This window comes from Brassica oleracea, chromosome C4 (assembly GCF_000695525.1).
Source record: "Brassica oleracea var. oleracea cultivar TO1000 chromosome C4, BOL, whole genome shotgun sequence".
In the NCBI taxonomy this organism is placed as follows: domain Eukaryota; kingdom Viridiplantae; phylum Streptophyta; class Magnoliopsida; order Brassicales; family Brassicaceae; genus Brassica; species Brassica oleracea.
Genome location: NC_027751.1, coordinates 16,201,499 through 16,226,807, shown reverse-complemented (window position 1 = coordinate 16,226,807; position 25,309 = coordinate 16,201,499). Strand labels below are relative to the sequence as shown.

Genomic DNA, 25,309 nt, shown 5'->3' with positions numbered 1-25,309 from the left:
AAAAAAAAAAAAATTGATGGCATTTTCGTAAATTATATGAACTTGTGGGGTGAATAGGGCAAAACCAATTTTCAAAAAAAAAAGGAGGTTAGTTTTGTGTTTGCTTTTAAGTTGTAAGTCAATTTTGCAAAAAGCCCAGTTTCTATGGGTTGATCATTAAGTGAGTTATCCATTCCATTGAAACAACGATCCTTTCAACCAACCTTTTATCAATTAGGTATATGTCTTTCACTTTTTGATTCAAGAAGCAAAAGCCATAAAAAGTTAAAAAGAGATTTGTACGTAAATGGACCAACACCGAGAAAGCTCAAGTCTTCCAGATTCTAACAAACTGAACAATGGAATTAAATATCATAATTTCCACCACTAAAAACAGAGCAGAACATGATAAGCTCTCATCAAAATCCCTACACTCTAGTGAAACCAATATTCACAGATGAGTAATGAATGACCAAAACAGAGAAAGCTCAAGCCTTTCATATTATAAAAACAGAGCAAACTCGAATGAAAATCATACCAAAGGCACATAAAAACAGATCAGAACGTAATAAAATTTTATCAAAGGCAATACGCTATGGTGAAACCAATCTACACAATACTAACCAAAATGAGACTGGCCAAATATTACTGTGACAGTACCTGTTCGAAGCAGGTGAGAATTGGAGAGAAGCGTTGGGTTGAGGGAGGCGTTCAAGATTAGTTAGGTTAAGTGGTTTTTCTTTCTAAGCATAAGAATATTTGATACACGTGAATGTGGCAAATTTCCTAAAGTTTCATAAGCCTAAATATCTTTATTATTTGACACCCGTGAATGTGGCAAATTTTCTAAATTTCCTAAATGTGTATAATTGATTTAAGGAATAGGGAATCTTGATAAGAAATCATGGTATAATTGATTTAAAAAGAAACAGAAAACTCTATCTATTTTCTAGATTTTGCTCCGATCTAAAGAAAGACAACATAGATTATTAGAAACAACAGAGATTATAAGAAAGAGAGTTCAAATGATTGAAAGACAAAGTCTGAAAATGAAAACAAACAAAGCATTGTCTTTAAATAAGCCAAAAAAGTACTTAAACTGCAGCAAATTTAAAAAAACCAAGTCAATACTTGAACTGTAAAGCAAAGACTTAAACATCAATGAACCGAAGCTCTAATTCTCACATCTTGGGCGTTCAGCTGTCTCTGGATCAACACTGCCACACGTCCGCTTACTCTCCTCATCTGCAGAATCTCCACGGCTTTTGGGAGGTTCACAGACGTCATATCCAGACTGCATTGTTTCCTCGGACGTTGCAGCAATGTCATTTCCCACTGAGGCTTCTGTGGGTGGTGGTGTGTCTAGAGAGAGGATCTTGGTCACAGTTATAGCTCGGGTAGTGCCTGAGAAGTTGTGGTCTGTAACTTTCACACAAAACTTATGTGTTTGTCCAATGGTGCTGATTAGAGCTTCCGGGACAGGCACCTCATGGTCAGCTCCTTCGCTTTTATTAGCCTTACATTCAAGTACAATAGTGTCCGTTAAGAAAAAAAAATCATTTGAGATTATAAACTGATGCTCAGTTACCCCGAAGTAGCTGCTAACTAACTCGGATGCGTGCCTCCCAGTCAACTCACGACCAGCATCACCAAGTAGGACAAAAAAAGCTTGTTCACTGTTGTCATAAACAGAAATCTTTGCACGGTACCTGTTATGAAAGAATCATAAGCTAACATCACAAATGTAATAATCAAAAACTAATACCAGTGAAAGCGTAATTGAATATTCAGGCGAGAGAACATACTGTGCAACACCAGCTGTGTTAATCTTCCCACATCTTGTATTTGTACAAATCAACGAAGTTGAGCCTTTGGTAGCCTTAGAATGGCACTCACTGTATGCAATATAGTACCAAGAAGAGCCATCCACAACATCATCAATCGTAGCCGTGCAATCAAAAAAGGCATCTTGCGACAGTTTATAAGCATGTAATTAAAATATATTAGCTTTTCAAAATGAGTAAGTAATTTAGCTTTACTTTTACCTTTGCAGATTCCTAACTCATGTAGGAGAATATATCTGCTATAGTCAGTGTCTCACGCTTAGTGATGACGTCTGCGCTAACCTAATTAGCAATCTCTGGGTTAGAGCCCAGCCTGATACAAAATATAAAGCAGTGCTTCAGTCATTTACTGCAATAGGTGTAAGTGTACGCTTCACATGAACCTGTATAGAATATATGCTAAAGACGGGGATACATACCAGGTGAAATAATCCCTGGTTGGTTGGACATCATAGTCCATGAAAACCCGTGTAGAGGACATAGAGGTCAGGGCAAAGGTACCTGTTCAATAATGGAAGAATCATTAAAAAGGATTGAGTGAAAATTAGCAACTAATGATAAAGAAGAAAACATTTTAGGAATGGTTAATAAGCTAGTATCACGTAAACGAACAACTATAAACCACTTGAATACATGTCACAATTATCAGTGAAAACGTGAGTCTAAAGAGATAAATGATTGAGTGAAATTAGCAACCAATGACAAAGAAGAAAATGTTCTAGGATGGTTAATAAGTTAGTATCACTTAAGAGAACAGCGAGAAACTTTTTGAAAAACATGTCACAATTATCACTGAAAACATGAGTCTAAAGAGTTAGATAATTACCTCCGAGACGTTTGGTGTTAACAGTTGTGACCAAAAGCACTGTGGAAGTGTTTTCATAGGAGTTGAATTTCTTGCAGAAGTCTGTTGCAGCCTGGTCCCAAAGGTAGAGCTTCATCACAGGTCCACTGCAAAAATAAACTCTTAGGGATTTAAGGACTACCGAGAGATGGTGACTTGAAATAAAAGAACACACTTACTCATGTGATTGCACATGAACCATAATGTGCCGAGTGGTAGCGATCTTCACTTCGTCAAGGCTGGGACGCTCAATAAGAGTATGTCCATCGACCAGCTTCATGTGGCCAACAACATCTATAACATTTTTCATGAAGAGTGTAAGTTAGATGGCTAATAAAACTCTAGAAACCAAATATTTAAACTACTTACTTAACCAAAAAAAATCTAGATTTCTTTACCTAAGCAGGAAGATAGACTAAAAACTACATACAAAGCAATGTAACTGAGAGATGATTTGTAAAATTAATATGCTTACCGTAGAGGTCACCTTTGAGATCACAGTTAGCTTCAAAATCTTCATATGAATTAAACCTGAAATGGTCTTCATCAAAAGAGATGGGAATCTCGCGAAGAACCGACATTTCAGAGTTCCATGTGAAAGTCACGGTTGCGATATGATCAGCAACCCGATACACCGGTTTGTTTTTCGATCCGTAGAAGTTGATGAGTTTGTAAACTGATCCATGTTTCATCTCAGGCAAGTATTTCTTAATTCGTCCTGGTGGGATGAATCCTTGAATAACAGTTCCCTGTTGTCGGAAAAGAATAACAAATCACGAAATGAGAATGAAACCTCAGAATTAAAACAGATACGAAAACAAACACTACTTTAACTAATTAACCAAGCGTATAACAAAACGTCTAAAATAATCATCGAAACCCTAGCTTAAAAGAAACTTCTAAAATTCTCGGAAAACATAGATCTCACGATCTGGAAACTATTTTTGGAGAATCGACGCACCTGTTCGTCGATGAGGAGCATTTCGAGGCCAATCAGTGTCTTCTTCACCGGGTTCCGAGCCTCCCAGAAATGGATGAGTCGGAAGCGTAACTGAGTTTCATGGGGACCTAGAGAGACATCCTTGAAGAACATGACTTTTTCTTCAGAGTCGGAGGAGACAGGATACTTCCCATTTCGTTTCATCGCCATGGATTGAACTTTGAGTGGTTCTAGGGTTTTGGTTTATACGAAAGAAAGAAGATCAGTATATAAAAAAGGATGAAAAGAGGGAGGTGAAACAAAATCATTAAGGAGGTATTGATTGTGTAGAAGTGGCTCGATTAATTCTCGGCTTCTCTGCTCTTCGATCGGAGAAGACGAAGAGGTAGAGGCGATGAGAATCTTATCCTTCGATGGATCCTTCGACGGTTCGTTTTTGTGATATGTGTCCAAATAAAACTCCAACAAAGCCCAAATGGCAAGCTTTACGGATGAAGCCCACAACAATTCGGACAAAATTAACACCGCGAGGCTCGTTGACGTGTCCAATTAGACGTTCCTGATTTGCCTGAATTACTGATCCTACGTGGACACGCTCCCTGGTCAATATATTTTCTTTTTAGTATTGTAGATAAAACGTTTATTTGCATGGCTTTTGTATTACATAATATTTTGAAGAAATAGTTAGTAGTAGGGGTGAGCACTTTACCCGATATCTGAAGCATCACCTGAATCCGATCCGAAAAACTCGAACCGAAATCTGAACCAAAGTAGCAGAATATCCGAACGGGTATTGAATTAGGAGATATTGGATATCCGAACCCGAACGGGTAATATCCGAACCCGAATGGATATCCGAAGATAACCGAACATATGTATAATTAACCTTAGATTTCTAGTTTACATTTCTCATTTTATATAAAATATTTATATTGATACTACACATACTTTAAGTACATATGATATACATACACTTAAAGAGAAAATGATTTGCTACTCACTTAAAATGCATGTCAATATTTTTATTAACAAAAAGTTACATCCAAAATTTAAAAACAATAACCAAATTAATATATTTTTAGTTTCAAAATGTTATGTCCAAATCTATTAACCATTCAATCTATTAAAAACAATAGTTAAGTGAAAGTTATATTTTTAAATACAAAAAATTTGAGAAACTAATCTTTTTTTTTTCAAAATCTAAATATCCGAACTCGATACGAAATAACCGAGTCCGAACTAGAAATACCTGAACCCGACCCGAAGTACAGAAATACCCAAACGGGTTCTACACCTCTATACCAAAATACCCGAATATCCGAAATACCGACCCGAATCCGAACGGGTACCCGAACGTCCACCCCTAATTAGTAGTTACAAACTTACAATATTTTTAAGATTTATGTTTGAAATCCTACATTCTAATTCAGAAAGTGAGAAGGGGACCAACACTAGCTTTTAGTTTCTACTTCAAATTAAACCACGTGGTCTTTTTTAATAGTTTAAATGACATATGTCTCATCTAATAATATATTAAAAGAGAATTACAAATTTAAATTACCCCTTAGTTTTGCAAGTTATTTACATTTCTATGCCACTAAGATATTAACTAAACCTATATTTAAGGATATTTTGTCTTTTACGGTTTAATTAATGTATTTTTAATTAAAAAAAATTTACAACATTAAAATTCCACGGCTCCATTATTATATTCAACAATCAATACCTATTATTCCTCAATTAATATACACATCTTAATGAATCACATAAGGTTCACAAATTTATATAGAAATATAATAGGATCTAATATCGCAATTAAGTAAGTGTCATTTTTTGGTTTGATTTTATACATTAATTTTTGAAATTTAAACATGACTGATCCTTAAGTTAACATTATGATTTTGGAAAAATCTATTTGTGTATACTGATTATCATTAAATTTTATAGTTGTTAATATTATATATATATATATATATATAATATTAACAACTATAAAATTTAATGATAATCAGTATACACAAATAGATTTTTCCAAAATCATAATGTTAACTTAAGGATCAGTCATGTTTAAATTTCAAAAATTAATGTATAAAATCAAACCAAAAAATGACACTTACTTAATTGCGATATTAGATCCTATTATATTTCTATATAAATGTGTATAATTAATGTGGAATATTTATTATAACAATAAGATTTGGAAACTAAAACACACAAAAACAATAATTTTCTTATTTGTTACTAAATCACATAATTAGTTACCACAATTATTTCTTTCCCTTTACTTTCCCCTTGACTTTCGGATCAAACAAATTAAAATTTTTAAAACATTAACGTAGAAAATATATCCATAATTGACACTTTCATACGAAATTTAGATCATAAATATCTACTATCAAACTATTTCCTATATTCTTGCTAACCAATATCACCTTTAATACAAACTTAAGCTTAAATTTTTATCAATTACATAACATTTTCATTTTCATTTTATTTTCTTACAGATTTAAATCTTAGTTTTTATACGTTCCAAATTTGATAGAAATTTGACAATCATTTTATTTTCTTACAAATGTTATAACTAATGTACCATTTAAAAATAGCATACTAACTCAAAATTGTCTATTTTCCATCTTTTTCATTTTAAAAATTTGTTCGCTATATATATTTGACATGGATCTAATTATATAAACGTTGGATTTATACTCAATATTGGTAATACATTTTACTTTAAAACGCATAAAAAATTACTCGATTTTTACAACTACATTTACAAATATAAAATTATGTACAAACAAAAAATAAAATGTAAAATTAAATACCCGTGCACGGGTCAAGATCTAGTATATATTAATATTTAATACTTGTCCTCTCTTATTCTCGATGTGAGATTGGTAATCCTAAATCACGTTTTGTTTTGTTTTTACCTTTGTTAGGTATACCAAATCTCATCACCATCTTGTCTTCATTACCTCTTTCTCTGTTCTCTGAATCCTTTTTCATGGTACTGCAATTTCTTATCCTTGCAATTAAATGTCTTTCATCGAAATGGGAGAGAGATAAAAGATGAACTATTTCTTTACACATTGCAAGTTCTCAAAATCATGGCTACAATGCCAGGCCATCCTGTATTAAATAGGGGTTATCGTGAATATGTCTCTCTGAAACGCATTTAGAACCGTTCGTTAATTCAGAGACAAGTTTTCTAATAACACTGGAGTGTGTATATATACAAGCTATTCCGGAGGAACAAGTTTTTCCTCCATCTTTAATAGGATAGGCAAAAAGTGTCACATATCATGATCTAGTGCATCGTATATGGCCATGGACTCTCCTAGTTGTCTTCCCGACCTCTTTGAAGAGGAAATCATTTAATCATATTCTTAATTCCTTTTTTCGTAGTTGATGTGATTCGTAGAGTCATCTGTGTTGAGGTCTTGGCTTCCCAACATGTTAAATGTCAATTATAATTCACTTGAAGAAAGCTATCAGAAATATTTTAAAATAGAAACAAAAATATAAAGAGTTGGAAAAAAAAAACATAAAGAGTTGAAGGTAAAAAACATAAAAACTGAAACAAATACATACTTTTATTTTTCTTTTAATGATCTTCCACATTGAATAGCCATTATTGTTGCTCCAAAAAAAAAGAAGATTAGCCATTATTAAAATCATTGTCATTCTCTTATTCATTTTCGTTTAAGCACGACATAATACACCACTTGTGTTTTCCACATTTCAAAATCAATGGGCTCCTTGGAGAGTTTCTGAGCAAGTCGATTAAATAGCTCATCGACCACACCGTTTCCAAAATGTTATTCTATCATTGTAGTAAGAAAGGCTCGAAACATGGAAGTGATAAATTCGTTGGTTAATCTCATATCCTCAAATGGATGGCTTATCGTCTCTATCATCTCAATCATAAAGCTTCCATTTTCTTCAATCGTTCGCTTCAGTTCACTAAATTGGGGGAAATAAATCGGGAAGCTGAACAATTCGATCTTCTCCTCGCTCGTTATTCCCTAAGAAGTAAAAAACCACAAACAGTAAATACTAGCAAATTTTCATGACCCTAAAATCTTAAGTAAATTATATGATTAGACTTTGTATTTTTAAAAATTACGAAAATACGCTATTTGAAGTTACTGTATTACCGTTTTAGCCATGTCCATAAGACAATCACCAATGGTTTCAATAACCTGACCCTGCCACAACGATAGTTGGTTAGCTGCGTATCCCCAATCATATGCTGTGTTTGAAAGTGGGGGATGTCCAGATCATCTTAGATGCCGTATTCAAACAATCAGAACTGTCTCGGCCTAAAAGACCTTTTAAATTTGTCAATGCTATCACACACCTGGAGGAGTTCTCGCCGGCTGTGGGACAGTACTGGAACTCAACCGAGCCTATTTTCCTCTCAACTTCCTCTTTGTAGGTTCTCAAAGAAGCTAAAGGGATTAAAACCAGTTATACGTGACTTGGGAAAGAAGAAACTGGGGAATCTGTCGATAAAATCTAAAGCATCATTTGAAGAGCTTTGTCTTAAGCAAGAAGACACCATGAGGAATCCAACTGATCAGAGTATGGCAGCTGAGAGTGAAGAATATAAGAGATGGGATTTTATTTCAGGTCTGGAGGAAAACTTTCTCAAGCAAAAATCAAAGATGCATTGGCTGGAAGTTGGAGATAAAAATAATAAAGTTTTTCATCGGGGAGCAACAATTCGGGAAATTGTTAACACAATCAAGGAGATACAGTGCACTGATGGAGCAGTAGTGACTTCACCAGATGGCATTAAGACTGAGGCTGAACGACATTTTCAAGAATTTCTACAGCATAAACCGGCAAACTATGCTGGAATTGAAGTAGAAGAACTTCAAACTCTCCTATCATATCGATGTTCTGATCTGGAAAAGGAAAACCTGGTTAAAGAAGTTAAATATGAGGAGATAATGAAGATATTATTTGTGATGCCTAATGAGAAGTCTCCTGGTCCAGACGGTTACACAGTCGAGTTTTATAAGTCAGCTTGGTCGATAATTGGTGCAGATTTTGTTATGGCGATACAGAGGTTTTTTGACAAGGGTTTCTTGCCAAAGGGGCTAAACACCACAATCCTTGCTCTTATTCCTAAAATAACAGGAGCTAAAACGATGAAGGATTATCGTCCCATCTCCTGCTGCAATGTTCTCTACAAAGTGATCTCAAAGATCATTGCTAACAGTCTGAAGAAGCTTCTTCTGAACTTCATTAGCCTCAACCAGTCTGCTTTTGTCCAGGATAGACTTCTCATTGAAAATCTCCTCTTGGCAACAGAGCTTGTGAAAGATTATCATAAGGAATCAATCTCTCGAAGATGTGCGATAAAGATTGATATTTCAAAGGCTTTTGATTCAGTGCAATGGACGTTTCTCTTCAGCACACTAAAGGCTCTGGGTTTACCTCAAAAATTCATTCACTGGATCTCGCTCTGTGAATTCGATTGAATCTTAAGGTTAGAAAGTAAGGCAGGGATGTGCTCTCTCACCCTATCTATTTGTTATCAGCATGAACGTTTTGTTCAAGTTACTGGACAAGTCTGCAGCAGAGCATAAGTGGGTTACCACCCTAAATGCAAGAACTTAAGCCTTACTCATTTGAGTTTCGCTGATGATATTCTTGTTTTCTCAGATGGTAATTCACGTTCAATACAAAGCATCCTAGACGTCTTTGGAAATTTTGCGAACATCTCAGGCCTGGTGATGAGTGTGGAGAAATCAACGATTTATTGTGGTGGTACGCAGGAGGAGAATAGGCAGGCAATACATGATCAGTTCCACTTGGATGTTGGCCAGTTACCTCTTCGATATCTTGGCCTTCCACTCTTGACAAAGAGAATGGGAGAAAATGATTATCAGCCTCTTGTTGAGAAGATAAAAAAACGCATTAGTCTATGGACAAATCGTTTTTTATCTAGAGCAGGGAGACTGCAACTTATAAAATCCGTGCTCATGAGCATTATAAACTTTTGGATGTCATCTTTTTGCCTTCTAGGAGAATGTCAGAAGGAGATTAATAGTTTGTGCTCAGCTTTTCTCTGGTCGGGTCCGGAGTTGACGCTAGAAAAGCACAGATTGCTTGGGAGGTGGTCACGACAAAGATAGAAGAAGGGGGTCTGGGTCTAAGGCCACTGAAAGAAGTTAATGCTGTTTGTTGTCTGAAGCTAATATGGAGGGTCACATCTTCTCACTCCCTATGGGCTCGGTGGGTTAAAGAATATCTACTCAAGGGAGAGACGTTCTGGGCAGTTCGTTCAAACTCAACGTTGGGATCATGGGTATGGCGTAAACTTTTGAAGTACCGCGATAAAGCGAAGGAGTTTCATCACATTGAAGTTAACAATGGGCGTGGTACCTCATTCTGGTTCGATGAATGGTCAGATATGGGTCACTTATTTGATATTGTGGGAGCAAGGGGTTGTATTGACATGGGAATCTCTCTAACCGCAACGGTGGAATCTGCTATGACTCGTCGTCCACGGCGACATAGATATGATCTCTATGTTATGATTGAGGAAGCAATGAATAAACAGAGGAGAAAAATGAACACTGGAGAAGATGTTGTGGTATGGAAACATAATCTGAATACTTTCAAACCAAAGTTTGACACAAAGAACACTTGGCTGCTGATTCGTGACTCAAAACCGGAAGTTAGCTGGTACTCTACTGTCTGGTTCCCTTCCTCCACCCCGAAATATAGTTTCATGGTCTGGATTGCGATGCATAATCGGTTGTCCACTGGAGACAAAATGCTCCTCTGGAACTCTGGAATAAACCTTGGATGTGTTCTATGTCAACATCAATTGGAAACCAGAGAACATTTGTTCTTTGAATGTAGCTACTCCCTAGAGATATGGCAGAACCTGACTCGCAACATCCTGCCTTCCAGATTCTCCTCTCGGTGGCAAGATATCAACGAGTTACTGTCAGATAATACCCAACCGATGCTACAGCTCTATCTCCTGAGATATAGCTTTCAAGTGATCCTCTACACAGTCTGGAGAGAACGAAACAATCGTAGGCATGGAGATTCCCCAACACTGGCCTCTGTGATGATCAAGACTATTGATAGACAGATTTGAAACCAGTGTCTCTTGTTGGTTTCAAGGAGGGCTCGACGTTACAGAAATATTCTTCAGGCTTGGTTTGCCACATGATAGAAGCTTTGGAAAAGTCTGTGCTCTGTTTTTTTCAAAAAATCTCTAATTACAGTAGCTTAGTCTGTAAAACATAACATTTTCTGAATAAATTTTACATATTATTCAAGGTAACAATTAATAATTAAGTATATTCACTACAAAAATAATTTTTATGGCATATGCATAGAGAGAGAGAGCAATTGAATCCAACAATAAATTTTGTGTTTGTTTATGTAGATCTAAGTACATAAATTTTTATTGGGAAAGAGAAAGAGTATAAAAGAAAGAAGACATACATGAGTAAGATAGAGTGCTGGTGAACAATAAGTGGCTCTCTGGTTTTCCAGTAGGCCTGTTCTTTTTCTTGATGCGTGCGGCAGCGTCAGCGGCTAAAAAACAGGAAGAAAATATTGTAATTAACGCCATCGTTTCTTAAGTTTGTGTCGCTGTGATTATTTTACGGAGTGTTGCCGGTGATGTTAGTGACGCTGAGAAAAACAGCGTTCATCGGAATTGCCTTCGTGGTCAAACGCGGATGTCGCTGCCATTTATTCTCCACATCCTTAAGCCTCAAGAAACTTACAATTAGGCATTATTTTAAACGCTTGACGCTGACGCTACGATTCTTTACCGAACAGGGCTAGTGTCTTTCAGTACATTCGAGGCTGGAGGTGTATTGGACCATATATGTTTCTTACGCAACTAAGGCCAGTTTTGACATCAAATATGAAACCTTTCAAATTATCCCGTCATGTAGCAAGTCATCCACGGTTTTTAGAGGTAGTGGCCAGTAAGAGAACAGTAATTGGGGTAATCATAGCCCACTTTATCACTCAAGACCAGCTCTAAAGCTATTCCACAATAAGCTGAAAAACCTAAAGTGTGATCTCCGTCAGCTGAATAGAGAGAGGTTTGATGATCTCCCAGCCAGAGTAAAACATGCATATGAGGATCTCAGTGGTAAACAAACTGAAAAGATGAACTGTCCATCAACAGAAACTTTTGAAGAAGCATCTGATGCTTAGAAACATTGGTATCACATCTCTGGTATTGAAAGACAGTTTTATTTTCAAAAGTCTCTTGGATTAAGGATCGAAACACTTGGTTTTACCATAAATTGCATTTTGAAAACTTTCTCAATGCTCAACCAAGTTATTTGGAGGTACCTACTAGGCCTGAACATTTTACCAAAAATACCTGAACCGAAATCGAACCAAAAATATACAAGTATCTATTGGGTCCAAAATTCTTCTACCCGAATGAACCAGAACCAAAAAGAACTAACCTGAATGACTCAACCCGATAAGAACCGATTCATGCCCGACTTAAAAATATGAATATCCAAAACTATAATTTTTTGTGTTTTATTTTCTATATTTTCTTTTATGATTGAGTTGAAATATCTTTTTGTTATAATCTTTGTCATTATTTTAGTAGCATTTTTCAATTAATATGAAGCTTTAAATGTAAACTTTAGAGTTAAAAAGTATTTTATTTTAAGTTATTTTGTAAAATTTTAGATATATACGATAGATTTTGATTAAATTTGATGGAATTTGGGTATTCGTGTCATTTAGAGATCCTAAATACCTGAATGACCCAGACCCGAGAAGAACCGGCCCAAACCCGATCCGAAGACCTGAACGCCCGCGCCTAGTACCTACTATTGAATACTTGCGAGGTTGAATACTTGCGAGGTGTGGTTGACTACAGGTGCTCGAGTACAGAAGATGGTGATCTAGATCGACCTGTACAAGGTGGAGAAATAAAGAAGACACTGTTCTCTATATCATCAAACAAAGCATCAGAGCAAGATGAATACCTAATTGTATTCTATAAGGAAGCTTGGCCAGTAGTGGGTAGAGATTTTCTTGTGGCAGTTCAGTTTTTTTTCCCTATATGGCCTGCTCCAAAAGAGTACAAATGCGACATTGTTATCTCTGGTCCCCAGAATATCGGATGTTGAGCATATGACTGACTATAAACCCATTGCATGTTGCAATGGCATCTATAAAGTTATTTCCAATGAGGCTAAAGGCCACTCTCCCTTCTGCTATTGAGTTGAATCAGTGTAATGTTAAGGGGCGTCTCCTTCTTAAAAATGTATTGTTAGCAACGGACCTAGTCAAAGACTATCATAAACAAGAGGTATCATCAAGAGCTGCTATTAAGGTAGACGTCTCCAAGGCGTTTGACATTGTTTAATGGTCTTTCATAGAGGTTACACTTCGAGCAATGGGTTACCAGGACCTCTTTGTGACTTGGATAATGCTGTGTCTAGACACTGCTGGATTCTCGGTTTCAGTTAATGGAGAGTTAGAAGGTTTTTTCTCTAGCTCTAGAGACATAAGGCAAGGATGCTCTCTTTCCCCTTATCTATTTGTCATCGTCAGTAATGTCCTGTCGAAGTTTCTCAACTCTGCTGTGCTTAGTGGGCGATTGGTTACCACCCATCATGTATGTCCTTAAAGCTGACTTACCTTAGCGATATAATGGTCTTCACAAATGATTCGCCCTCATCTATGGTTGGTACTTTTGAAGTTTTTGAAGCTTTTCCTCGGGTATCTGGTCTATGTGTAAGCATTTTGAAATCTACAGTCTTTGCGGTTGGGTTAAGCAAACAAAATCTTGAGGCAGATGCTGCTGGGTTCTCGATCTCTGTACTGCCTATCAATATGAATAGACCGATTTTCCCTCGTTCGTCTAGTGCAGTTACTGGAGCGATCGAAGTTGGCAACTCAGCTTACTATAAATATCAGCCATTCATGGTCTGCAACATTAGAAGGCAACTGTTGGCTGGCCTATGTATAGGAAAGGTGGAGAACAAACTATTTAAAAAGACGAGTAGTATCGTAAGCCAAGACCGTTCGTAATGAGTCTACAGGAAATATCTACGAACACTAAATTAATAAATCGGTCCCCCAAAAAATAGAGGAAAGAAAAAACATACAAAACAAGTTTAGTTACTAGTTACTACTAAAGAATTAAGTTTCCGTATTACAAGTACACATAGGTGTGAGTTAGAATAAGATTTAGTCCCTGTCCCTAGCTGTTAGGACAGTAAAAAGGACAGACATTAATATAGTCAAGAAAACAGTAGTAGCCAAAACATTCTTTGTCACTCTTTGGCTATCATCTTTCTTAATGTGGGTTAAAGGATTTGGAATTTTACAGCCAGAGGAGGAGGCAGTGCTGCCGTTCTTGATCCTGAACAAAGCGTAACTATTCATTGTTTGCTTTGATTCTTTCTTCATACCACATTCTGACATCTGCTTACTAGATGATGCCTCGGTGAATATTGCTTTTTGTTGAGTCGGATAATTTGGACGAAATGCTTGGTTTGCTTTTACCGCCTCCTCGTCTAGCTTTATTATATCATCGTTCAGAATCTCGGCGTAGCAATCATCGTTGGTGTCGTCCTGATACTGTTAAGAGATTCAGTTACAAATTAAAGTTTAGCATCTGGAATAACATTTTTTTTAAATAAGAATCTGACCTCAACAACGTTTGATGATTCTGCTATGTCACCATTTGATATCTGAAGCTGCTCAGGTTCATCAACCAAATAAGATTTCTTCTCCCTCTCAGAACCACCAGTTTGACCAACATAGTCATCGTCTTGCACTAGACCATCCTCCATTTGTCTCTGGCTCGAACTAGCTCGAAAATCAGCATTTTTCCTTAACCGGCACACCACTAACGCGTCTTGCGATGCACCGTGGATACAATACTCATGCATAATCCACTCTGTTCTTTCACCCCGAGGAGCCCGACCGATGTGAAAGACGAGTGTCCTCTTGGTTCCAACTATTTGGTTCCCAGATTTCACGCTCCGCTCTTTACCAGTAGCTTTCCAGTATCCTAGCTCTGTAGCTCGCCTGCTCTGTGACCCGTGTGGATATTTTCTTCCCCTTGCACAGAAGTAAAACCACTCGTTCTCCGATTTCAACTTGGATTCTCCTGTTAAGTGTATTAGAGTTAACCGGCTAGTTATGATTGGTTTGATGTACACCAAAATAGTTTACATGAACATATCAATAACAAATGAAACAGCGCTTTTTCTCATTCAATTAGACAAACAAGGGATACGATATATATATAAAATGGTAAACAAACCTGGCAAGTCCCACGGCTCGAACTTGTAAATCTCAACCTCGGCGATCACTGCGACAGAGTTTTCGTCACCTTCAATTTTACGACGGAGGTAATACGAGATGAGTTCCACATCGGTCGGAGAGAATCTGAACCCAGGGAACAAGGCCGATACTGCTATGGACATCTCAGCTTCTTTGGACATTTTTCTTGATTTGTTTTTTCTTCTTCTTCAGAACAGGAATAGCGCTTTGCGTTTTTGCTTCAACATGGAGAGCATATGAGTATTAATGCGAGAGGAACAGCTGCTACTTTGCTTCGGGTAAAGGTTTGTGTTTTTGATATTTTTGGCGGTTTGAATTGGAAAACGATGACGTGGCAGATGACTGTGTGGGAAGGACGAATAACGGAAGCGTGTGATGAGATGGTAAAGGACAAAAGTGATGATGTGATGCTGTATTATTGGACGGAAACTAAACCCTGTCTTGAAGTTCTCTCATTTATTCTTTGTTTTTTTTGCTCATTAGTCTCTGCATTTTCAATAAAGCATTTTCAATTACCGTGTAAAACAAAATGTGCTTATTCCTCCTTTTTTATGTTATCAGCAGAGCCGGCTCTAACCCATGGCGACATAAGCAATTGCCATATATCCTTAAGTCTAAAAAAATTGAGAAATTGTCAAAAATACTATTTTTAAAGTACCACTTTTTATGTTTACACTAATTACTTTAACACTCATTTTTAATGAAAGATAAAAGACATTTATAACCTTTTGATTAACTTGGACAAAGAAAAAAATATGGTTAACTAATCTAAACTTAAAACATTAACTCTAAACCTTAAATCATCAACTCTAAACCCTAAACCATGAAACATCAACTCTAAACCCTAAACCCGAAACATCAACTCTAAACCATAAACCCTAAACCCTAAACCTTCAAATCTAAACCCTAAAACATCAACTCTAGGGTTTTAGGGTTTAGGGTTTAGGATTTAGGGTTTAGGGTTTAAGGTTTAGAGTTGAAGGTTTACGGTTTAGAGTTGATGTTTCGGAGTTTAGTTATTTTTTTAGGGTTTAGGGTTTAGAGTTTACTTTTTAGGGTTTAGGGTTTAGTGTTGATAGTTTAGGGTTTAGTGTTGATGGTTTAGGGTTTAGAGTTGAAGTTTAGGGTTTAGGGTTTAGAGTTGATGTTTCAGGGTTTAGGGTTCGTATTTCAAAAAAAAATTGGGTTTAAGATCGATGGTTTAGGGTTGAGTTTTAGGGTTTATGGTTTGAATTTCGAAATAAGATAATTCGAAAAAAAATTAATAAAATTATTTTTTATTTTTTTAAATTTTATTTATTTAAATATTTATTTATTATATATATAAAGAACAAGTACATAAGAGTCTTTTGCCATTTAATGAAAAATGTATTTTTGAAAATGTCATTTTATTGGTGATAAAAATGAAAAGTGGTAGCATGAAAGTGGTAAACATGTAATTTCTCCAAAAAAATTAGTGTTATTTTACTAATTAAAAATATTTATTTTTGTTTGTTAAATATCAATTAGTTGGTGAAATTATAACAAAAAGGTCGATGATTAACTAAATATAATTTAAATACAATAAAAAAAAAAATTACTCTGCGCTATTTTCAATTTTCCATTAACAAAACCTAATTTACACACAAAAATTTATTTTTGAATATCACAATTTTTTTTTTTTAATTTAAAGAAATGAAATAAATAAAAATTGAGAAAAATTTATAAAAGGGTATTTATTTTATATTTTGTCTAAGGTCATTAAATTTTTTAAGACGGTGCTGGTTATCAGTTTTCTTTTTGTTGAATAAGATCGGAATAGATTTTGCTATAAGTATTGATCTTTTTCACTGTTTCTTATGTTACAAACCCTGTTCTAAAACTCGGCCGCCTAGCCGCCTAGGCGTTACGCGTCACTTTTCCGCTCCGATTTATGTCAAATCGGTTTAAAAAATCGGATATCCGATTTTTTCCGCCTAGACCGCCTAAATGACCGCATAGCCGCCTAGGCGGCCGCCTAATCTATTTATTTATTTATTTTTTATTTTATTATTTTATTTTTTTATTTTTTTTATTTTTAATAATATTTTTATTTATTTATTTGATCTAAAATTTTATAAATATCATTTATATTCATAATTTTGATGAAAATTACACTATATTAAGTTTATATATTCTATTTGTGTGTTTTATACAATCTTAAACATAAAAATGTATTAATGTTATACACAATTAAAGATTAACATGTTTTATAACATAGTAAACCATCTAAAAATTCCGCCCCGCATAATTTCCGATTAATCCCCGATTTTCTCTTTAGGCGCTAGGTCCAACCCGACCGCCCGACTATCGTCTAGCGCGTTCCCGAACAGCGGTTACAAATGATGAGTACCTTTTTAAGAGACTTCGTCTTTAAATTGTTGGTTTTCTCTTAGGTTACAAGAGGAAAAGCACGAAAAATTAAAAAAAAAAAAATACACCAGCAAGGGTACAACATGAAAAATGGTAAAGCTAAAAAAATAGTTCAAAGATAATGTTTAGTGTACAACATATTGATTGTAAACCCTCGTTCTACCTGCATGATTCTATAGTCGATACTCGATAGTGAATAACAGTAAATCTTTCTCTTCTAAGTTTACAAATCCCTTTTACAGATTATTGTACTCGAAATCTATGTTAGATTTTTCCATATTTTGAAATATGAAATATTTTTTTGTTTGTAAAAGTTTTCATTTTTTTCGGAAGCAGGAAAAAAACATAATTTGGAAGTTGGAAAACGTTTCAGCAGGAGAAGTTAGTCGATGTAAGATAACTTGCTTACTGGGTTAATTATCGACAATAAAATGATGAGACATTGTAAAAAAAGGGAGAAGATAATTTAGCAGATGATCACTTTTTTAGTTTAATCATGTTCTTAATTAAATCTTCCAATAAGTCCAATATAAATATTATAACTAATAATTTAATTCGATAAAAATTAATATATTAGAAATTAGTTGATATTAATGTTGATTGATTATTTGGTGTGATGGATTAGAATTAGTGTTTTGTGTTTTGTGGTCTTCCAGAAAATTCGTCTACGGTAATCAGTATTTCCATCTACCTTTTTTTGTGTGGTCTCTCTACTCTAAGACTCTCGCTCTCATGTTTGTCGCTTAACATTTCATTACTAAATAAATTCATTACTTTTAAAATATACGGCTAAGATAAATAGACAATCACACAGCGAAGCAGTATTATAACTTCCAAGTTTAAACCATAGAACACCATTCAGAGAACACCACAGACAATCACACGGAGGCTATGGATTTAGTTCGGGCTGTACTGAGACCAAAAGCTTGGCCGGCATTCAGATATCAAGAAACAGAGTTGAGGAAGGCTTTGGAGAAAATAAATGTGTGGAGCTTGTGTGGTGTGACAGCCAGATTGAATAGATGTGCAGCGAAGGTGGCGAACAGTGTAACGATGGAGATGAGGTACCAGTCATATGTAGCTCGAGGAGCTCCAGGCTGGATGCATGACCTCTTGGAAGCTGATAAGCAGGGGAGATGAGTGAGGATGGTGTTTGGAAGGCCTGACGTGGGAGTTTTGGTTGGGGTTAAGTTCTGTTTAAGTTGGTTATGTCCATGTTGTGGTCGTATGTGGAAGAGCCTGGTTTTGTTTTGTTTCAGTAGTACGTTTGTTTGGTGGTCTTTGGACTAATCTAATGCAATTTTCAGAGTTAAAAAAAAAAGACCATAGAACACCATTATTCATGTAAATTGATTACGATTCAGTTTCAATTTTACGTAATTCTTTGGTATAAAACTAAACCTAGGACTACAAAGAGTTATGAGGAGACACAACATAAGAAACCTAAAATTTTTGCATCAAAGACAAGGGCCAGCTTGGACTTGCACATGATGAAAGACTCTAAAACGTCAGAGGCTTTCTCTTCTTCCTCCTTGCTGCGCAAAAATAATAAAATGCTGCAGACCAGCTTGCCTAATTTTCCGGAATAACCTTGTTGTGGCAGCTGGGAACTCCTTCCACTGAGAGAAACAAATTTGAAGGGAAAATTTAGCAATTCTATAACCCGGTCTATGATGATGACTCAGCTCAAATATCAACAAAAAAATAAAACGATTTCAAACAGGCTAATTAGGATGATGCTACAAACTCCAGAGAGAGTCCAATATAACTAACTTCCTCGTTACCATATAACCTCAACTGGTTTGTCATGAGATCAAATCAAACAAGGTGGGGAAGAGAAGACTATATAGTGTCATCACCTCTTTAAGTTTGGTAAGACAATGTGGATGTTTAAGACATCTATGTAATCAAATTCTATCAAGTGGTAATCAGAGCATACAGAAACAATCATATCAAATGATATTAATCCTTGAAAACTTCATTTACGAAATTCACGGAAGTAGCAATCAAGAAAAGGGAAATCAGATTAAGCCCATCAAAGAGACCTAATCACAGATACAATGAAGAGAGAGACCTTTGACGAAAAGTGTAGAGTAGAGGAGAAGGTTCTGGAGAAAAGAAGAGGAGGAGTGGGAGAGCGATAGAGGAGATGGCTGAGCATTATAGAAGCTGTGGATGTGTGCCGCAGGCGATTCCAACTCTCTCTTGCTTTCAACTTCCTCAGGATTTGTCTTTACAATGCCAAGAATACTCACCATGTAATGTTCTCTAAACTAGGAAAGCATCTAAAGAATGTAGATAATTCGCAATGAAGACACTTCAGTACATTAATCAGGTTGTATTAATCAGAATGGGCCTTGAGAGTTTCAGAATGTTTTCTCTCTTATTCAACTAATAGGACTAAGAGTACAGAAGCCACACATACATATGCCAATATGCAGGAAGTTTATTCATTATTTTGATTTAAGGGTGTACTTTTTAAATCTCCCAAACGTTGGAAGGTTTCTATATATCAATACAGGAACAACTCATGTTACATTCTCTATTCTGTGGCTTTGCCTTTGCGTCGGTTTTTGCTGCCACAGCTCGTCTCCAGTACATAGCAGACCATAGAGTCAACGTCATCCCCAAAAATGCTATAAGCTTCAATGGCCTGCGTGTAGCTAAACCCCATCGACAAAACCATCTCAATGCTGCTGCTCAGCACCGTCTTCTCGATTGGTTTCCTATCACTGCCTGAAGTTCCTGCTTCAAGAATATTTCATTTTCTCTCTAGAATTTCTACGTGAAAGAAAGAGGGTTTCAAATAGAAAGATAACACTCACTAGCTCCAGAAGAGGACGACGTCCCAGCATTAGATGTGGATGATTCCTTGGGACCAATTCGTGGTTTAGACCGTTCCATAAGATATTCAGCACGAGAAGCTTCCATTACAGATCGTTCTATTTCCTTCTCAGTAAGCTCAAGGTCAGAGTAATATCTCCCTTCTGCTATGAGCGCCTGGAACAAAGACAGATCGTAAGCAGTCACACACCACTCAAGACAGATTTGGTGGACTATAGATGATGATGATACGGGTTACTTGCATTATCAATCTGATGTTCTTGCTGAGCCTTTATAGCAGCTTTCACCTGCTCCCCGTCCACTTGTCTCTGTAATTTCTAATTTGAGGTACGTTCTTTTGGACAGTTGAACAAAGAAGAGAAGAAACGACATTTACCCCAGTCAGGCTACTAAATCCAAGTCCTGCACCAACTGTCAACCGATGTGGATCAACCAACGAATTGTAATGATTCCCATGGTGGTAACTCAGCCTTATAGGAGGTGTATCGGTGTTGTAGCTCCCTTGAAATATGTTGATAGGCTCTATATGAAAGAAAAAAAACATTAGACTTGACATAACATTTCAGTAAAGAACTATTTTTCCAAATGTCAATCGAAGTTGCACCTGTGCTATATGAGTAAATGTGGATAGGCCTATTATACATTTCTGCCAAAGCTTGGATCTCCACGTTGTTTCCATAGACCTATTACCATTTGTGTGAAAGAGATTGTTTGACAGAAAAGTATACAAAGTGAAGATATGGGTAAGAGCAGCGCACCTTGTCTCTTCTTTTCCTCTTCAAGTAAGAGGTAAAGCCTTCAGTTATGAACTGAGAAAAGTGATCCCTCTCGTGTTCCTACACCATCCATCATGAAACCAGTAAGTTCTACCAATTTTTACCATCAAAACTAAAAACCACTACTTCTGTGCTAGGTCTAAATCACGGAACAAGGGGAAACATGGTGAATAGCCTATGTATATAAGGTAGAATCTAGCTTCATTTTTGTTGGTTCAATATATTGGTAAAATTGGTTAAACATATCTTTCCAACGTGCTATTCTCAAATGCAAGTCACTTGTTAATCCTAATGGAAGCTAAAAACCCAAAACAACCTAAGAGCTCTCGACAAATGATTATAAAAGTTACCATGTAATCCATGCACATTTGTCTAGTTAAGTCGTATGACTCTGAGTCCCCATATACTTGATCTGCAACAGCCCGAAAGAGACAGTTTCCATCCTCCAGCATACGCCTAATTTCAAAGCCTTTTGATTGTCTAATCTCGGTTTCAAACTGATGTTCTCGTTCCTATAAGAGCGGGGAAGATATATATATATATATGTATATATATATATATATTAATTGAAAATAAAGCCAACGGTTTCAAACTTATATTTTTCTGAAAAAAAAAAAAACACTTTACCGAGCCAGAGCCTGCATGAGAGGGCGTAAAAGATGGCGTATGCTCATCAGAACTGTTATAGCCTTCGTTCTCACTCTGTGATCTTGGAGAAGAAGGATGTGATCCCGTTGGTGAACCCCTAGTGGATACAAGAGAGCGAGGCCCAGCCCCTCTTCTTGTTGCTCCGATTTGTAAATCACCAAAACTCCCCAAGATGGATCTCCTATTAGAAGAAGGCTTCGGTGGAGGAGGAACAGGTAAGGGTGGTGAATCAGGGACATCGCCACCACTAACCAGAGAATCACAATCTACACCTTCACCTTCAACAACAACAAGAGCAGCGTTTTCCGAAACAACCAAACCTTCATCGTCATCTTCTCTATCCAAAGGTTCATCACTGGGGAGTGATGATACATCCTTAGCATCAGAACACTCTGCTTCTTCTTCTTCTTCTTCAACTACGTTAACCTCATCCGTAGTTTCTTCATAAACAGTCACTGGTGGTGGTTCTGTTGCTGAGGCAGACGAGGAGGGAGTAGAGCGGTGGCTTGCATTGGAAGAACTTCCTCGCTGAACCAAGATCCGAGCCATGTTGAGGAGATTTTAGAGATGAGGATGATGATCCCAAGGTTTGACCCTGGTTCTTGCTTTAGGGCCGACGATGACAATCCCTTGAGAGAGGGACGACTCCTTCCAGCCGTTGTCCACCTCGCAGCAAAACCTTCTCTGCATTCCCCTACCATTCCATTCATCAATCAATTTTCCCAATCTTTTAGACAATCATCAATTCCACTTTTACGAAAGTGATCAAATCGAAAACAATTTACATGTAAATCAATCAAAGATAAGGATCGACGCGAAAGGCGTAGAATCGAAGCCCTATCGGGAACTCACCGGAGATTTCAGCAGCTAACAACACGAATTTGAGATCCGACGGAGATTCGGAAGAACGCAGCGGAAATCGAAGATTAGGGTTTCGCGAGGTGAAGGTATCTATTTATATTCTCTTGAGAATGATATAAGTGAATTGTTTTTTGGGAGAGACGGCCGGAGTGCTGACGTGGACTCAGCTAACGCGACTTCTCTACTGCGTCCACACGTGTCCACATCATCTATGGATGTTTCTCTCCTGCGTAAGCTAAGGCTGCTTTGCCACTTGTTAATGGCTAACGTTTTCATTATTGCATTAAGCCTTGAGCCCTCTTTTTTTTCTTTTTTTTGGGAACTCTCATTAAGGCTTGAGCCTTGAACTAAAACTATGTACATTAGTTCAGTTTTTTCTAACACATTATTTTACACTTTTACCTTAACACATCATCTCCTCTTTCTTCCATATATATCTAATATTTATATTTCATAATTATTTTTATAAAAAAAATCAACACTTAATATTTATTTTTTTGGTTTTCAACATGTTGAATCAAACAATCCACGTAATATTTTTACATTTTTCAACAGGCCCACTGCAACTCTGTAAGCATTCAACCGTTTAAAAAAATATTCAATATGCTCATTATAAGTAGTTTAATTAGTTTTCTGATATTAGGTAAATTTTTCCAGCTATTCTCCTGTTATTAACAGTATTAATAGTTATAAATCAATAGAAAATTAATAAAGAAAATGACTATAAAAGATTGTCTATAGAAACATTTGTAATATTTTTTCTAATTTATAATAACATAACTAATCAATGTTAAAAATAAATAATATTCATGAAAATAAGATTTTTGAGATGGAAAATTTTGAATGCTAGTCGATTAAGCTTTTATGTTGAATAATACTCCTTCTGTTTCAAAATAGATAATGTTTTAGAAAAAAAAATTTGTTTTAAAATAGACGATGCTTTAATATTTTTATGTTATCTTAAACTTTACTGAAAATTACGTAATCAACTGGGTGTTACAGTTATTTCTGTAATTGGTTAAATAATTTTTAAATTATAATAATTAAATTATTTTTTAGAAAAGGTAAGAACTTTAATCATTGTGCACTAAGGCAAGACATCATGATTGTGAAACATAGAGAGTATATCATTTTCTAAGATTTGTTTTATAGGTTATAGAATCACTTGACGCATCTATAAAAAGAGAAGGAGATGTTGAGAACGGATAATTTTTACCTATATCATAAACACCCTGCAGTTTTCTCGACATGTCGTTTACAAAGAGCTCAAGTAAACATCTCAACGTTTTGTACGAAAAGCTTATCTAAACGTTCTTGTGATTCTAACTTACAACTTTTATTATTTCCTTAAATTCGTTTAATCAAATTTAATTATGTAAGTTTCGAGTACCACACTTATCAATATCATTACTATATTTCAAAATACATGACATGTAGGGAAAGTAAAGTAGTGAAATCAAGATGGGATAGCAATGAAAAGTGCTACAAGAGAAGTAATCGTGTTTATTTTAACTTTAAATAGTTTGAAAATCAGTCGTAAAGTTTCTATAATTTTGATGTAAAAATAACTGATGAATATTTAGTAATAACAAATACTTGTAAAATTATATATGTAATTATCACATTCAACAGATATTATGCATCTTTTTTGGGCTCTTCTTATTTTTCTCGTTATAATTTTTTTTTCTTTTTATGAAATTTTTGCTAATTTTTTACATATGTTTTGCCAAATATTTATTTCTCTTTCAAAATAATAATACAAAAAAATACTATCAATGAACTAAAACATACTATATTATTTGACTTAAATGCAAAATATTTTTAAATCAAAGTTCTCACATGTTCCATTAGATATAATTCTTTCGATTTTCAAAGCTTAATTATTTATAAAGCATATATAGACGTTATAATAGATTAATAATTAAAGAAATATCAATATTTAAAAAAACGCTCTGACGACGATAGCGATGGCGATGACTTTTTTCTAGGGTCTGATGGATCTCAACGGTGGGATCCCGGAGATCAAAGGGTCCACAAGGGGAATTGGAAGGTTTCTAGAGGCAATCGATGGATATAATCAAATTTTTATGGTGGTTCCATGAGTGGATGGTTACAACAGGAGGATTTGGAAAGGATTGATTTTTCGAATCTTCGAAGGAATATCGAGCGACCAGGAAAGGCTGGGAAAGTAAGGCATGGTGAATCGGAGAGATCCTCGCTCTATTTCCGGTTAATGGGCATTTCCCAATTATGAGATCTACACGGTATGATCTTCGTTCCCATCAAAACGAAATCACAAGATCTATGTGTTTTAAGGCCAATGGGTTGGAAATCGGACATTGTCAGATATGTTGTATTTGGGAAAGGGAAAGTTTTGATACTGAATTTGCAGATTCAAGTTTTAACTTGTTTTTTTCAGAGTTTAGATTGGCTAGAGAATATGTGGTCTTGGGTTGAGAACCTGGATTTATTCGTATCAATCATGTGGTTTATTCTTCAAATCAATTGTTTTATGGATTGCATCGTCTACGATCTGGTGTGCTCACTACAAGAAAACATCGGTATTCTGACGGACATTCCGACGGAAAATGAAATCCTCGGAATATCCCGAGGAATTTCCGAGGATATTCCGAGGAAACACAAAATTTAGTTTCCTCGGAATTTCCTCGGAATATACTGACGGAATTCCGAGGAAATATTAATCCGTCGGAATATTCTTATGGAATACCGAGGGAAAATGTATTCCTCGGAAAAAACCGAGGAATTCTGAGGATATATTATAGCCGTTAGAGAGCCGTTGGGGGATTTTAAAAATTCCGAGGAAATTCCGACGAACTAGCCGTTTCCGTCGGAATTCCGTCGGAATTTC

General features: G+C 35.9%; 3 protein-coding genes across 6 annotated transcripts; 1 reads left to right on the top strand and 2 right to left on the bottom strand.

Moving 5' to 3' along the window:
* Nucleotides 1–8,166: 8,166 nt before the first annotated feature.
* Nucleotides 8,167–10,727, top strand: LOC106338262. Its single transcript, XM_013777282.1, has 3 exons — nt 8,167–9,043; nt 9,278–9,405; nt 9,810–10,727. Exons 1-3 carry the CDS (start codon nt 8,167–8,169, stop codon nt 10,725–10,727), a joined length of 1,923 nt encoding a protein of 640 aa, XP_013632736.1.
* A 2,945-nt stretch (nt 10,728–13,672) lies between these two features.
* LOC106340215 (NAC domain-containing protein 40) lies at nt 13,673–15,169 on the bottom strand. 2 transcript variants are annotated; one of them, XM_013779095.1, is made up of 3 exons: nt 14,901–15,169; nt 14,281–14,744; nt 13,673–14,203 (listed from the first exon to the last, which is right to left on the bottom strand). In XM_013779095.1, the coding sequence occupies exons 1-3, from the start codon at nt 15,079–15,081 to the stop codon at nt 13,817–13,819; spliced, it is 1,032 nt and encodes a 343-aa protein (XP_013634549.1). In that variant the 5' UTR covers nt 15,082–15,169; the 3' UTR covers nt 13,673–13,816. The 2 variants fall into 2 exon arrangements, with proteins under 2 accessions (XP_013634549.1, XP_013634548.1); XM_013779094.1 differs by having other exon boundaries at nt 13,734–14,209.
* Nucleotides 15,170–19,675: 4,506 nt separating this feature from the next.
* On the bottom strand, nt 19,676–22,626 carry LOC106342829 (OTU domain-containing protein 5-like). 3 transcript variants are annotated; one of them, XM_013781868.1, is made up of 9 exons: nt 22,432–22,581; nt 21,559–22,273; nt 21,282–21,443; nt 20,914–20,991; nt 20,760–20,838; nt 20,532–20,677; nt 20,398–20,463; nt 20,137–20,311; nt 19,676–20,059 (listed from the first exon to the last, which is right to left on the bottom strand). In XM_013781868.1, exons 2-9 carry the CDS (start codon nt 22,126–22,128, stop codon nt 19,854–19,856), a joined length of 1,482 nt encoding a protein of 493 aa, XP_013637322.1. In that variant the 5' UTR covers nt 22,129–22,273; nt 22,432–22,581; the 3' UTR covers nt 19,676–19,853. The 3 variants fall into 3 exon arrangements, with proteins under 3 accessions (XP_013637322.1, XP_013637324.1, XP_013637323.1); XM_013781870.1 differs by having other exon boundaries at nt 19,676–20,056; nt 22,432–22,576; XM_013781869.1 differs by having other exon boundaries at nt 19,854–20,059; nt 21,559–22,263; nt 22,432–22,626.
* Nucleotides 22,627–25,309: the final 2,683 nt, after the last annotated feature.